Source organism: Harpia harpyja, chromosome 12 (genome assembly GCF_026419915.1).
Source record: "Harpia harpyja isolate bHarHar1 chromosome 12, bHarHar1 primary haplotype, whole genome shotgun sequence".
Lineage (NCBI taxonomy): Eukaryota > Metazoa > Chordata > Aves > Accipitriformes > Accipitridae > Harpia > Harpia harpyja.
Window position 1 is genome coordinate 27,649,962 of NC_068951.1, and position 14,065 is coordinate 27,664,026.

Genomic DNA, 14,065 nt, shown 5'->3' on the forward strand with positions numbered 1-14,065 from the left:
AACATGCTAGTATTCATTACAAATTAATTTTTTTTTTTTCTTTTAGGATAAAAATGACTTGAGGAGGGCTGAGTACATGCTTCAACAGGCAGATAAATTGGGCTGCAGACAGTTTGTAACTCCAGCTGATGTGGTTGCAGGCAACCCTAAACTCAATTTGGCTTTTGTTGCAAATCTCTTTAACACATATCCAGCCCTACACAAGCCTGACAATTCATCTTATGATCTCAGTTTATTAGAAGGTACTCAACTTACTAAGCATACAGGAGACAAGAATATTAGTGATTTCTATTTAAGTATTCCTTCTAGGTTGTGATATAGGATCCCTGTGTGGTGGTCCCTGTGTTAACACCAGTGTATAGAGCTTTCTCACTAGCTTTCAATATAAACCTTAGTAGAAGTCCCTGTTACTGTGAATATTGTTCACTTGTGTTAGCCTGACCAAAGGATATTCCTGAATAACATTCTATCATTCATTTGCAGGAGCAAAAACTGCCCTCTTACTCCCTTTCCAGTTTCCTGTGCTTCTTTCCTTACTGTTTATATTTATATAAATGTTTATATTTGATGCACAAATTCTAGCTTTCCCTAATTTGCAGTGCTATACTATGCAACTGTAATAGTCTTTTAAAGTACTTCTCACATATTGTGTTTATATATATATATGTCTGTATGTGTATTAGTTTGTTGGCTTTTAAAACAGGAAATGAACAAACAAAAAGGCTTCTGTGTCAGCAACCTATATTAATCTATTACATCAGCAACCTGTATAGATCCTAGTATATCAGCAGGTTTGGACTTTAACTGTACAGTTCAGATCCCTAATGCTAGAGATAAAGGGATAATTGGTAGCAATCTTTGGCTGTTACCCTTTCTGTGGACCAGCTAATCTAGGATAATGAAATGGCTCCTGCCAGTGTATTTCACAGTTGTTCACTGATCTCAAAGGAATGGTGAGAATCAGGGGGTGCCACGCTGGGGAGAATCATCAGCAATGTTCACACATTCCTCTGCACTGCCTACTCCTGCCTTCCTCTTACTGTTCCTATCAGATTTCCTTTCCATCTAGGTGAGTCCATCTTCCTTTGCTCCTCTTTTTTTCATAATTTGTCTGCTCTGCTGCATCCCTATGTCACAAATCTTGTAACCCTCAGACCACTCCTGTTTTCAGGCTTCCTGCTCTTCTAGTTTCAGCTGGGTGCCAGCTGTGGTAGAGGTGTCAGAGCACAGAAGGTAGTCTTCCCTTTTTAGCTGCGATATCCCTAGTCACTGCAGTCCCTGCTGTCCAGGACAAATGATTGAAGGAAAGGCATGCTCTTCCTCTGCTGCAATTTTGTTAGAAATGTATGCTCTTGGAAATATATATAGGAGCTGTGTGGAGGTGGAATATGTTCAGTTCAGCTTCTCTGTTTAGAACATAAAGTTGCAAGTGTGACTTGAAATACTGAAAACTTGGTCAAATTTAGAAGAGTTTTCATTGGCATGGCAAAAACCAGCTGAATTACTTTCTGAACTTTTGTAAAATATTTAGATGAGATCAAAGTCTCAGCTACAACAGTTTGTAAAAAGTTACAATCACCTGAATGCTAGATTACAATTTTGTAATGATAAATACTGGCCAAATTTAACTTACTGTTTATAGTATATATTTTAGAGATGGAGAATCATGCCAATGTTATCTGTCCAAAGGCAAGTAGACAACTCTCCTTTGCCCCCAAATAATAACTCCTGTGGTGACATGTAGATCTAAACCATCAAAATAGTAATTTCAGCCAAAAGACGATGTCGTTAATGGGTTTTTCTGTTAATTTGTTTTATTTTTTCTATAAAATCCTGTGCTTTTACTGATGTTAAGGTAGTGATATAAAATATAAGACATTCATTTCTTTATAGTTTCATCATAGATTGTCTGTTGAAATCTGACTCATAATTTATAATGCTTTCCTGTTTTGCTTCATGAAATGCAGATTTGACCCCTCCTAATGTAGGTACTGTATTTAGTACTTTTCTGTACTCCATAAAAGTGTTTATACTGCAATTTTTCTTCTTTTTTTTTTTTCTAGTGTTTTAATCACCTCTGTCCTTTTCTGGTTGATTTTTGCATTGTTCTTGTATTTTTCTGTTGCTTTAATATGCCGTCATAAGTAAATGAGAAAGGGGAAAAAAAAAAAAAACCAAACCAAACCCTACAGGTCTAACATGATGCATATAAAACAAGGGCAGGACTTGCAGTAAGTCAAATGCCATATAGTTCTTTCTGTGGGTTTAACCAGTAGGGGCTTTCCATGAACCAAGATGTAAAGTTCTAGGTATGTGTGGGTGAGTAGAGCTTTCTGAAAGTCTTCATTTTCATTCATAAATTCCATCTTTTCAGCGACTGTTCCACCCAAAGAGTATGATGTGGCTGTTCTCTTTGGCTTAAGACAATGAACACTGTTCATAAAATGGCACCTGCTCTGATAACAAGTCTGGTGATGTGCACTTGTATACAGAGAGCATATCCCTCAAGTATACTGACATAACAAAATGAACATTTGGTCTTGTGTGGGGATGGAGGGGAGTCCTGACCTCAGTCAGTGCATGACCTTTAACTGAGTGTTGCTGTTGCTCTGAGGAACCTTCTCACTTGTGGGTAAGGCAGCAGAGTTTGGTGTCTAAGTCACACAGAAAGCCGAGTTCTTGTGGGGAGGAAGAGGAAGGACTTCTGTCCACCCATGTTTCCTCCAGTGTAGTTGTCCTCTGCTGCTGGCAGCCTTCAAGGCTGTTACCATGAGAGGGTTAACTACTTCCAGTCAGGCCAGCTGAACTTGGGGTGCAAATTGCATCTTGAGCTCTGCTGCCTTTCAGAGAGGATCGTAGGTATCTGGAGCCCTTTGGATTCTTGACCCCATCCCTATGGCTACTCCCCACTCAGTTCCATAGTATAATATCTCAAAGAAAGAGATGGCAATAAATATAAAGGATACTACCAAATTTGCTCCTCTCTCTTTTGTGTAGCTCTGCCCCCTTTCTGCAGTTTTCCAATGATTTTGGCAATCTGCTGCACCACTCAGCAGAAGATATGCTCCTGATAGGATCACAAGGTATATTTTGAATGAAAGAGTAGAAAGAAAAAATTGGTTAGTTCTCAGCCATCTGGAAAACTTAAGAACGCTTATGTGTTGCATGATAAAGGGATTTGTTTAGAGTGGCATATTAAATAAATATATTATACTGGGTTTAGTTCCTGGATTCCTGCTATCCAAAAGGGTGCTGCTCAGCTCGCATGTTCTTGCTCCTGCTTGGCTACTTTAGATTCTTTCGACACTGTTAAGCATGCATTTTAAAATTCTTGGTCTGAGTGCAGTTGCTGAGTATCTGTTTTTGTAGCTACACTTTGTTTAGTAAGAGTTCATTAAATAATCTTGTTACTGTGTTTGGAATGGACAAGTGTTCCTAAAAGCACTTTGCCGTCAGTATTATAGGCATTGCAAACTAACTCAAAGCTCCGTAAGCCTAACAGCTTCAAAAAAGAAAAAAATCAAAAAGGACTTGCTTCAAAATGCTGTAACTTCTTAAGTTTATAAACTTAAATTATATATCATGCTTGTATTTTGATTGTATCTTTTTTTATGGAAAACCACTGACATTTTTAATAACTTTCTCATAAAATGTGATTCTTTGTTGTCTTTTGTATTCTGTTGCGGAAAGAAATACATGAAACAAAGCTGACTGCCTGAAGATCTTGCAGAATAGTATTTTTCTTTGTTTCAGCATGTATTCATCAGTGACTGTTTGGTAATTTTTACAAGTAAATCTTTCAAACAAATACTAGTTTGAATTGTATATGAAAGACCTCAATTTAGAAAGACAATATATCAATAGGATGAGTGTCATCTATTTCATAATAATTGGAAAGAAAAGTAACTGGTAAGCTGGCTGAAACTTTTTAAATAAAATTTATTCTGTTGGAAAATGTCAGTTACAGCTGAAATTTCTGAATTTAATTTTTTTAAAAATATACTGAAGTCCAGAGCTTTTTGTATAAGAGGGGAAGAGACCTAGATTAAAATTGTAACCTCTGTCTAAAAATCGATGTTATGACATAGGTCTATTTCATGGAAGAATAATATTTAAGAGGTTTTCTTTCTATTCTAATGAGAAATACATGTTTATACAGTAGCTTCATTTTGCAAAAACATTCATTGTTCTGTAGTCAACATAGAACTGCAGTACTAAATGAGACAGTTTTCATGCTACGTAAACTTCATTAGACAAACTCAGTACCATTAGGCTCTAAGGAAGAAATGAAAAAAGCAAAGAAAAATCTTAGATTTTTATGTGTTTCAGTCCTGGGAAATCTGTTCTTTTGTTGTTTGGGGAGGTTTTCTCCCTCCTTAATGTCTTTTCTGTTTTCTTAACTGTGGATTATCAACCCAGGGGAACAAAGCAATGAGGTTATTCCAAGCTCACATATTCAGGCTAAATATGTTCTTAAATGCTCTTCTTTGATGTAAGAGAAAACAGCTTATGCAGCACTGATTCACATGCAATTGGCCACAGATACATCGTTAAAGTTTAGGTAGTGTTGTATGTAGAAAATTAATGTTATTACTGCAAACTGTAACTTTATAGAGAAAGAGCCTTAGTCTAGGAACTCGTGATTACAATAGATAAAAGCAATCTAAGTCAGGACAGTGAACGGAGGGTTTGGTTTTTTTCCCCTGCTGAATTTTCTGCATTTCTCATAAGCAGCATTGCTAGTTAAAACTGCAAGAATAACTAGCCCCCTTGGCAGTATAAATACCTTCAGAAATTTAACCAATACAATACTGCCTTGCTAAGTCTCCAGTGTTAAAAACTAAAAAGGTGAGATCTGTTGCTTTGGGGATGACCTTCACAAATGAATACTGGGAACTTCTGTGTGGAGAGAAGTGGAGCTGTAATTTCTGGAGTTTGATGCAATTGCAGTAAGTGTGTTAGTACTAACTCTTAATAAAAATATGCCATTTCAAACAGATTCAAAGATACTATTGAATGCAATTTCCACTGATTTTGGTTTTAGGAAATTATTATTAATCATCACTATTTTCTCCATGATACATTAATTATCTAAATATGACCAACAAACTGTCTATTTCTGTATTTTATCAAATTGTATTTACACAGAAAAATGTAGTCTAATAGTACTCCCTGTAGTGCCTCTGGCCTTGTGCCCAGAACTGAGGGACTCTGAATTTGATAGGATTGCCTTGGCTTATTGGCCAGTAGAGACTACTGTTAGGGAAAGGATGAACTCATTGGGGGGGGGGGGGGGGGGGCATGAGAGTCATTTAAACATTGCTTATTAACGTGTTTTCTCCAATAATTTATATAGAATTATATTTGTCACCTTAGGAGAAAGTAATGAAGAAAGGACTTTCAGAAACTGGATGAATTCACTGGGTGTAAACCCATATGTTAATCACTTATACAGGTAAGGCTATTTTTTTTTTTTTCCTTAAACAATACTTTCATTTCCCTTGGATGACAGGGGAAGAAGGGAAGAAGAAAGGGAAGTTGTATTTCTGCTGGAACAGTGATTTCCAGGTTTCCACACAGTGTGATAGGAACTTCAAAACTGGTCTGCAGAACAGCATTAAGCAGTATCTGACTCAGTTGTCCTACTCATGATCTAGAAACAATAGAAAACCTAAAAAGTTTTCATGTGCTCCTGTCACTCACTTGTACTTTGATTTACATTTTCTAAGAAGTTGAGCTAATTAGGTTTTGTAATGCAAGATTTTTATTTTCTCTCGTGACAGATGAAATGACTGCAAACCTATTAAAACAGTAATGTAATTCTAAACTGTAAGAGAGGATAGATGTCTGCTGAGTAGACTGTAGGAATCTATGCAGTGTGATATTCCCTCAAAACAAAAGGTGCTTTTAGCATGCTTTTTAGATGCTTCTGATCACTTTCAAATTGTGCCAGCAGTTAATTCAAATCCTATCAATAAAGGATGGGATGCAGGGAGCAACTGGGAACATCTGCTTGCATGTATACTTGCTGTTAGGTTTCATTGTTTCTGTTTTCTGACCTCTGTAAAGTGATACCATCTGTAGATAGCTTAGCGCGGAGGATTTCATTTAAGAAGTAGCTGAAGAGGATTATCAGGAATGCAATTTATAATGGAAAAATAATACTTTTTCTAATACTCTTTTTTCACAAGATAAGCATATTGGTTTTGATTATTCTTTAGCATCTGTAGGTGCAGATAAAGCATGAGTATTGAACATTTTGGAAAGTCCTGAGGAAACTAAAACTAGATCAATAAATGAAAACTCTTTAGCTAGATGTTTCATCTATGCCTACCTTATGAAAGCAATTGTTTAATTAAAGTTGGTGAAGCCAGTGGCTGTGCTTACTTCACTGAGATAAGTGGAAATAATGAAATTAAACATACAATTTAATGTAAATAATTGCAGAACTCAAGCAATAGGATATAGGCCAGTTTCTCCACAGAACGAAACAAATTTTTATTTGTTTTTCAGCATCTTAATTACACTTCAAGAAGTCTCAAGTATGTAACATTTTCATTGTGAATACAAGCTTTTATACTTACAAACATTGTTTTACTCTGGTTTAGTGACCTCTCTGATGCTTTAATAATCTTCCAATTGTATGATATGACTCGTGTGCCAGTTGACTGGAACCACGTCAACAAACCTCCTTATCCATTACTCGGTGGTAATATGAAAAAGGTGGGTGGATACTCTGTAATACAATCCAGTTTCACTGTCTCCCGTTGTGCTGTTTGTAGTAATTTGGGTTGTCTAGATTTGCGTGCTACTGAGACAGTCCTGGCAAAACAAAAAGGGAAAAAAAATCTTCCAGGTGTTATCCCAAGGAAAAAATAGCAGTTTTAGCATATATCACTTTAGTTTCTAAATGTGGACACATTTTGGCAATATTTAATTTAGTGTCTAATTAGGGTATATAAGTAAAAGTTTCAGGCCTGACACTGCTATTGTTGCCTAATGCTCTTATACTGTGAGGTGTTTCCTCACAGAGCAGTTTTATATGCTGCCAGAATTTGCGCAAGACTTGCAGAATCCAAGCTTTCAGTTAGTTTTGTGATCATTATTAAGCTAGAATTGTAGAGGAAAAAAAAACTACTGTCTGTTTAAGAACAACACATTTCAATATTTTTCCAAATTCAGTTTTCATGTAAGTATATATTAATTTGTTGACTTCAGTGGAAGTGAACTTGGGTTTCTCCAGTGTGAAAAAAGATAATCGTTGGAATCTTGCATACTTGCATTTATGGTAAAAACTGTGTTATTTTAATCACAGTGTAGAAAGGCTAGAAATCTTTCTTTAGCTCCAAATGTCACCATAGGTAGCAGTAAGCCAAAGTAATTCAAAATACACATAGTTTATAGGTCTGTATTATAGAAATATTAAGGTGTTTTCATTATTTGCACACAAATTTTATTTTTAGATTGAGAATTGCAATTATGCAGTAGAACTTGGGAAGACAAAAGCCAAATTCTCACTGGTTGGTATTGCTGGACATGATCTAAATGAGGGTAATCCAACTCTGACTTTGGCTTTGGTATGGCAGCTGATGAGAAGGTAAGATAAGCACAGTATATGATAGATGTGTGTATATATATGTATCCGTGTACATGTGTATATGTGCGTGTCTCTGTATATCAAGGCAAATTAAAGCTAGTGTTCAGTTCACCCAACAGGTATTTTACAGAGCCATCTCTAAATATCCCTCTTCTCCAAGAAAAACTTTTATACATTAGTTTTGTAGTTTTACATACCGTGTAGTGATTGAAACCACAATAGTGTGTATGTGTACACATCCATTTAGAGACAATTAAAACATATACTAAAAACTGTGATTAAAATTATAAATCCTGCAGCAAGTAAAAAGAGCACAACTTATTTCATGTTGATTCCACGTATCTTTCTCTAAGTAGAGAGTAATTTAATGTGGTTTAACCCCAGCTGGCAACTAAGCACCACACAGCTGCTCCCTCGCCCCTCCCCACCCTGTTAGAATGGGGAGGAGAATGGGGGGGGGGGGAGTAAAACTCATGGGTTGAGATAAGAACAGTTTAATAATTGAAATAAAATATAATAATAATTATTGTAATAAAAAAGAACATTAAAAAAAAGAGGGAAATAAACCCCAAAAAACCCAAGTGATGCACAATGCAATTGCCCACCACTCGCTAACTGATGCCCAGCCGGTCCCCGAGCAGCGATCGGCACCTTGCAGCCAACTCCCCCCAGTTTATATACTAAGCATGACATTCTATGGTATGGAATATCACTTTGGCTGGTTTGGGTCAGCTGTCCTGGCTATGCTCCCTCCCAGCTTCTTGTATACCTGCTTGCTGGCAGAGCATGGAAACTGAGAAGTCCTTAACTTAGGATAAGAACTACTTAGCAATAACTAAAACATGAATGTGTTATCAACATTATTCTCACACTAAATCCAAAATACAGTGCTGTGCCAGCTACTAGGAAGAAAATTAACTCTGCTGCAGCTGAAACCAGGACATTTAAATATTTGTAAGATCGAAAAAGAAGGATAAATAGAAAGAGGTGACGTATGCTGTAGAAGTTAAAATGGGAAGAAATTTTTAGGCCATCACAGCTATAGTAATGTAACTGTCATAAAATCAAAATCTTGCTAGTGCACTGAGTAGGGAAAAAATATATTATAAATTAATTTCAGTAAAGAGTGTTTTATTGCAAATATTTTCCACAAGTGAACTTTCTTACACCTGCCCCAAAACACTCAATGCTTTTTGTTTCTCAGACTGTTGTGACTCAGTTTTCAAGGTGACTTGGATGGTAGGGAGCCATTTAAGCTTATAAAGTAAAATTAGTTGTGATGTGCTGAGTAAAACAAATATATGAAGAAGATGTAACTGAATATTATGAGGTTTGGGATGTTATTCTTGCAACAACCAAAAAAGTGATTTAAAGTACTAAATAGTTTATAATGTAAGAGTACCTTGTGAGGATGAGTACTTGGCATTGTCACTGTGCTGAAGTAATAATTTACTTTTGCTTGTAGCTTTGTACTGGTAGCAGTGTCGAGTTCTGCCACTCACTTTAACTCAGACTCTTATTTTCTTTATTAAAGGTATACTTTGAATGTACTATCAGACCTTGGAGAGGGGGAAAAAGTAAATGATGAAATTATTATTAAGTGGGTGAATCAGACACTTGCAAAAGCAAATAAGAAAACTTCAATTATAAGTTTCAAGGTAATCAAATTAATTTACTTTTCTTCTTTCCACATACAATCAGATCTGGGACTTTTAACCTGATCTGTTAACAATTTGGCTTTAACAGTGGCTCTCCCATCAGCTAGCATAATTGTATAAGGAAATATTTCTGACAGTCTGTGAATCTTCAAAAGTATTTTACAAGTCTATTAATAAGAAACAAAAATAAATTATAATTTCTGCTGTAAGATTCAAAACAAAACAAAAGAAACCCAACAACAACAAAAAGGCTGAACTTTCAAAGGGGCTTCTGTCTGAAGTTACCAATGTTTGGGCATGGCATGTTATATATCTTCCAAATTTTTGGATATAGGCACTCTCATGGTTGTACAAACACGAAGAACAATTTCGGAAATACTCGGGGGCCAGGGGGGTGTTGGTGTGGAAATCGCCATTTTTAATAACAGCTGGTCAAAAGGATGTACTCGTGCGTGGCAGAGCCAGGAGAGGGAGCCCCAGTTAACCAGTGGCATCTTTTGTCTTCATTGGCACTGCTGATGTGCAGCAGACCTGTACAAAACAGGAGTTTTTCCCATTCAGCAAATATGAACAAATTGATAAAGGAGCTTTCCTTTCACATTTTTAAAGTGTTAAACACGAAGTCATACGTATGTCAGGTGTGTCATGCTGTGTGAATCTCATTCTTCAGAAACGGTAGATTAATAATTGCACTTGCATGCAAATACAACATTCTTATACAGGTTCATTGTATATGCTGAAACAGTTATGTCTGTGGTTCACAACAGGAACATAAGAACCTAGCAAGTTAAATATTTGACAGTTCACTGTGTTATGAAATTGAATTGGTTAAGCATTAAGCAAAAGGTAATATCAAATAATTTTTTTGAAAAAATATTTCATTTTTACTCTAGAAGGTGACTTAGATCTTCATCTTCTTAAAAGGGATTACTGCTTCTCTTATTTCTACATAAATTGTAATAATGGTGGTATAAATAACTTGAAAGTACGAAGATAATCTGTCCCAACATCTTGCTTTTGATATGCCTGTGATTTGGGGGGGGCATAGGTTGTGTTTTTAAGGTAATTCCACTGATGGTAGACCAATAAAGATAAGGAGATACTGATGTAAAGTGACATTATTCAGTATACGTTTTTTTCCTACTGATTTTTTACAATATTCACATATATATTGTCTTTCACAATTTTAATTTATGTCTGTATTTGGGGGTTACTGCAGCAAGCAGATGGTGTAGCAGAGAAAGCAGAGGTCCCTGATATTTATTCTGGACTATGATAGCAAAGTTCTATTGAATTGCCATTAGTTCAGACAATAAAAATGACAAAGGTGTGGGGTTTGGCTTACAGTCTTGGGGAGATACTCCATGCATTCAATGTCTTCAAGCAGATTTATATTACTATTTTTAAATGTATAATTAATGTGGTGGCTCTGTGGGACTTCACTGAATTTGAAATTGTAGTTCTGGCCTGGTGGCAAAGGCAGCCATGTCACATGGCTTATGTGCTGAGCCCGTGCAGGAACAGAGCCAGCCTCACGGGCACTGTCTGCTGACTGTTGGTTTGACCTCATCAGCTGTTCATCTGCCCTAACAGTTGGGAAGAAATAACAGCAGCGATAGCGCTTGCTGTTTTAAGAATAGAAGAAAACACATGTCCGTGTATTAAATACAAACCACAGACTGCTCGCACTAGCTCAGAATACCCTCTGAGTAGAAAAATTATAAAAAGTGTGAGCCATAAACTACTGCAGAAAATAGTTCTGTTACAAGAAAAGGAGAAAAATAAAAGTAGTTGGGGAATTGAAATACCTTTTTGTTGTCCTGAAGTCTGGTCCTTGGACTTCTTTCAAAGTTCCCTGCCTTCCTTAGGGAAGGGGGGGAGTTTCTTTCATTAAATAAATTTAAACCATTTGTGTAATAGTAGTTTCAACACTGAGTGTGAACCTTATTTTGATTGTGGAAAAGAACATTAGACCTCATAAAGGGGAGGAAAAACCTTCACGCAATGAAGTAAAAAAACATGCTGCAATCTTTCAATAGGTATGTAAGATGTGCTGTAGGGTTTTTTGATATGTGAAGACGGAATAATCAAAGCAAATTTCTTATGCTAATCTTTTGAGTCTTTTCTTTTAGGACAAATCAATTAGCACTAGTTTACCTGTCCTAGATTTAATAGATGCCATTGCACCAAAAGCAGTTCGTCCAGAAATGGTCAAGAGAGAAGATCTTTCTTACCAAGACAAACTGAATAACGCTAAGTAAGTTTTTAATACATGCTTTGTATCTTCCTAAAGTGCAGGAAACGCATGAATTCATGGTGTAATGAATGATTTACTGATTTGTTAACAGAGAGGGATTACACTAATATTAGTTGATTTGTTTCAAATGGAATATATTATAAATTCTAATATTCTAGAGCTATTTTTCTAGTGTATTTAAAATATGGACTCACATTCACGGCTGATATGACCTACCACCACTGCACTGCGATTGGCTTATTAATAGCCTGTCATAACCTGTACTGTTTTTGACAAAAATACATGCTTTGATAACCAGTAGCAAAATGTCTGCCAATACAATTGCTAATACATGCTTTCTTCACAATAATGTCCATTTTCTCGTGAAGCGTAAGTACTGACTTAACAGGCATATCCTGCTATTAAAATCTGTTGTTGCTGTGAATCTTGGCACACTAGTAGATGCAAGGAAAATAACAAAATTTATTTTCTCTTGTTTTCGAAGGTATGCCATTTCAGTTGCTCGAAAAATCGGTGCTCGCATATACGCTCTCCCAGATGATCTGGTTGAAGTGAAGCCAAAAATGGTGATGACAGTGTTTGCATGTTTGATGGGAAGAGGACTGAACAAAATAAAATAATCAAGACGTAATATAACTTTCTGCCATGTTAAGCACGATGAATGCCTCGTGGTTTACAGAGTTCTGAAGCTTAGTATAAAATGAGAAAATTTGTATGCACAAATATACTCATGTTTTAATAATGTGTTTATATTAAAGTTTTATTTAATTTCATAACATATTGATTATTTACGGGTAATATTGTTTTCAGAGTATGTTCATTACTAAATTAACATCACAGATTTACTGCTTTAAAAAAAACCCCACTATGCTTATCAAGCTTCACTTGTATTAGTTTCCGTAGCATTGTAAGAATCTGCATCATTTTCCATATGTTATTTCAGGACTTACTGTGAAGCATTGTTTGATTTTTGTGGGTGTTACGTACATGTAGTCATACAAGTTTCAAGGTGCATTCCAATCCTATTATATTACTCTTAACTGCACAGAGGTTATCATCCTTGCCTTACTCTTTGAGAGCTTAACTCCTGTTGAAGCCAATGAGAGTCTTGTCATTGACTTCAGTGAGAGCAAGTGAAGGCCTATGACAATGTCTGGAAACTAATGAATATTGATAAAGTTGATGAAACGCTTTTGTGGGAATAATCTTTAAATATATGTAGTAGTTTTTTTCTGTTACTGAGCAGGAACTTTTACAGTGTGTGTCTTAAAAAACAGCAAATAGTAATCAGAAATGTAATCATGTCATTATTAGGTCTTCATACGCGTTAGCTTTTGCAGTTGGACTAAACATCTGATTTTTTTTTTTAATTTTTCATAAAATATTGTATAAGAAAACAATAAAGAGCTGGCTAGTCCAGTTTGGGTTTTCACATAATGTATTGCATTTCCTTATAGATTATTGCTTTGATTTTCCTAAAGTATATATCATGTGTGCAGAGGCTTTGTCTAGAAAGACTGGTATATTGTCGGGATGAGATGAAGTCCATAATTATTTTCTTACTAATTTTAAAGTATTTGTACTCCTTTCTCTGCAGCTGTAACTCTTCACTAAACATGCTGGAGCTCGACATTTAATAAAGTTGTTACCAGAAGCCAAACAGTAAGAAAGAAAGAAAACTAAATAAAAATGAAAGATTTTTTTTTTTTAAAGTATGAAGCTGCTACTTTCTCTCTGAGCTCCTGAAAACAGTCCTAAGTGTGGCATGATGAGTGAGCAGTTGGACTAAGCTTTACATTTTCAGTATCTTGCATAACATATTAACAGACAGAAGATGTATCCATTTAGATTCTATTATATAAGGGGATACTGGTAGTCGAAAGAATTCAGTGCTTGGATTTAGATCCATTTGTCTCTGTGTACTGGTTTGTGTTGTCTGGACAAGAATAAATTATTAATATTTGATAGTCACCTGGTTTCTATTCCCAGTTCCAAAGGATGACCGAGTGTTGTACAGAATTTGAGTTCTTTACCCTGATTCTGGAGACAAAAAGATAGGCTAAATTGAGGCTTACTTAATCTCTATACTGCAAGAATAAATGATCCCTTCTTGAGATATGCAGTTCTAAAGTACTGTATTTACTTGCCCGGGCACTTGGCAACTTACTCTCTAAGGGTCAGTATTTCCTGTTCCATCAACTATTGCTGTAGTGTTTTGTTCCCTTTAGGAAAAAATCTGCTGCAATTATGTGGCTCAGTACTTTGTCCAGAATTACTCTAAACTTGCTTTGATCACATTGAAAGGGGTTTTCAGGGGCAACCATCTCATGCTTTTCAACATAAAAGTTTGACATACAAGTTAAGAACTGCAGGTTGAAGGATAAATTACAGCTAACATCATCTGAAAAGAATTGTCTTCTCAGAGTGTTTGTTTTGAAGAGTGCAAGTGTTAACTAAACCCGATTTTTCTAAAGGAGATTCAAAAACCAGTGAGTCGGACTTTCAGCTGAAGTCAGTAAAGCTATGAACTCTGGTTCTGTGCCTCCACATGCT

General features: G+C 35.9%; 1 protein-coding gene across 8 annotated transcripts in view; it reads left to right on the forward strand.

The window, feature by feature from the left end:
* PLS1 (plastin 1) overlaps positions 1-13,477 on the forward strand; it is a 50,605-nt gene extending 37,128 nt beyond the window's left edge. For 7 of the 8 annotated variants that reach the window (XM_052802936.1, XM_052802939.1, XM_052802940.1 and 4 more), the window contains 8 exons: positions 47-242; positions 1,968-1,988; positions 5,377-5,455; positions 6,609-6,723; positions 7,464-7,597; positions 9,132-9,255; positions 11,388-11,512; positions 11,997-13,477. In XM_052802936.1, the coding sequence (XP_052658896.1) occupies positions 47-242; positions 1,968-1,988; positions 5,377-5,455; positions 6,609-6,723; positions 7,464-7,597; positions 9,132-9,255; positions 11,388-11,512; positions 11,997-12,132 (930 nt within the window). In that variant the 3' untranslated portion in view covers positions 12,133-13,477. The remainder of the gene's footprint in view (positions 1-46; positions 243-1,967; positions 1,989-5,376; positions 5,456-6,608; positions 6,724-7,463; positions 7,598-9,131; positions 9,256-11,387; positions 11,513-11,996) is intronic. The other variant, XM_052802943.1, reaches the window with a different exon arrangement.
* The last annotated feature ends 588 nt before the right edge of the window (positions 13,478-14,065 follow it).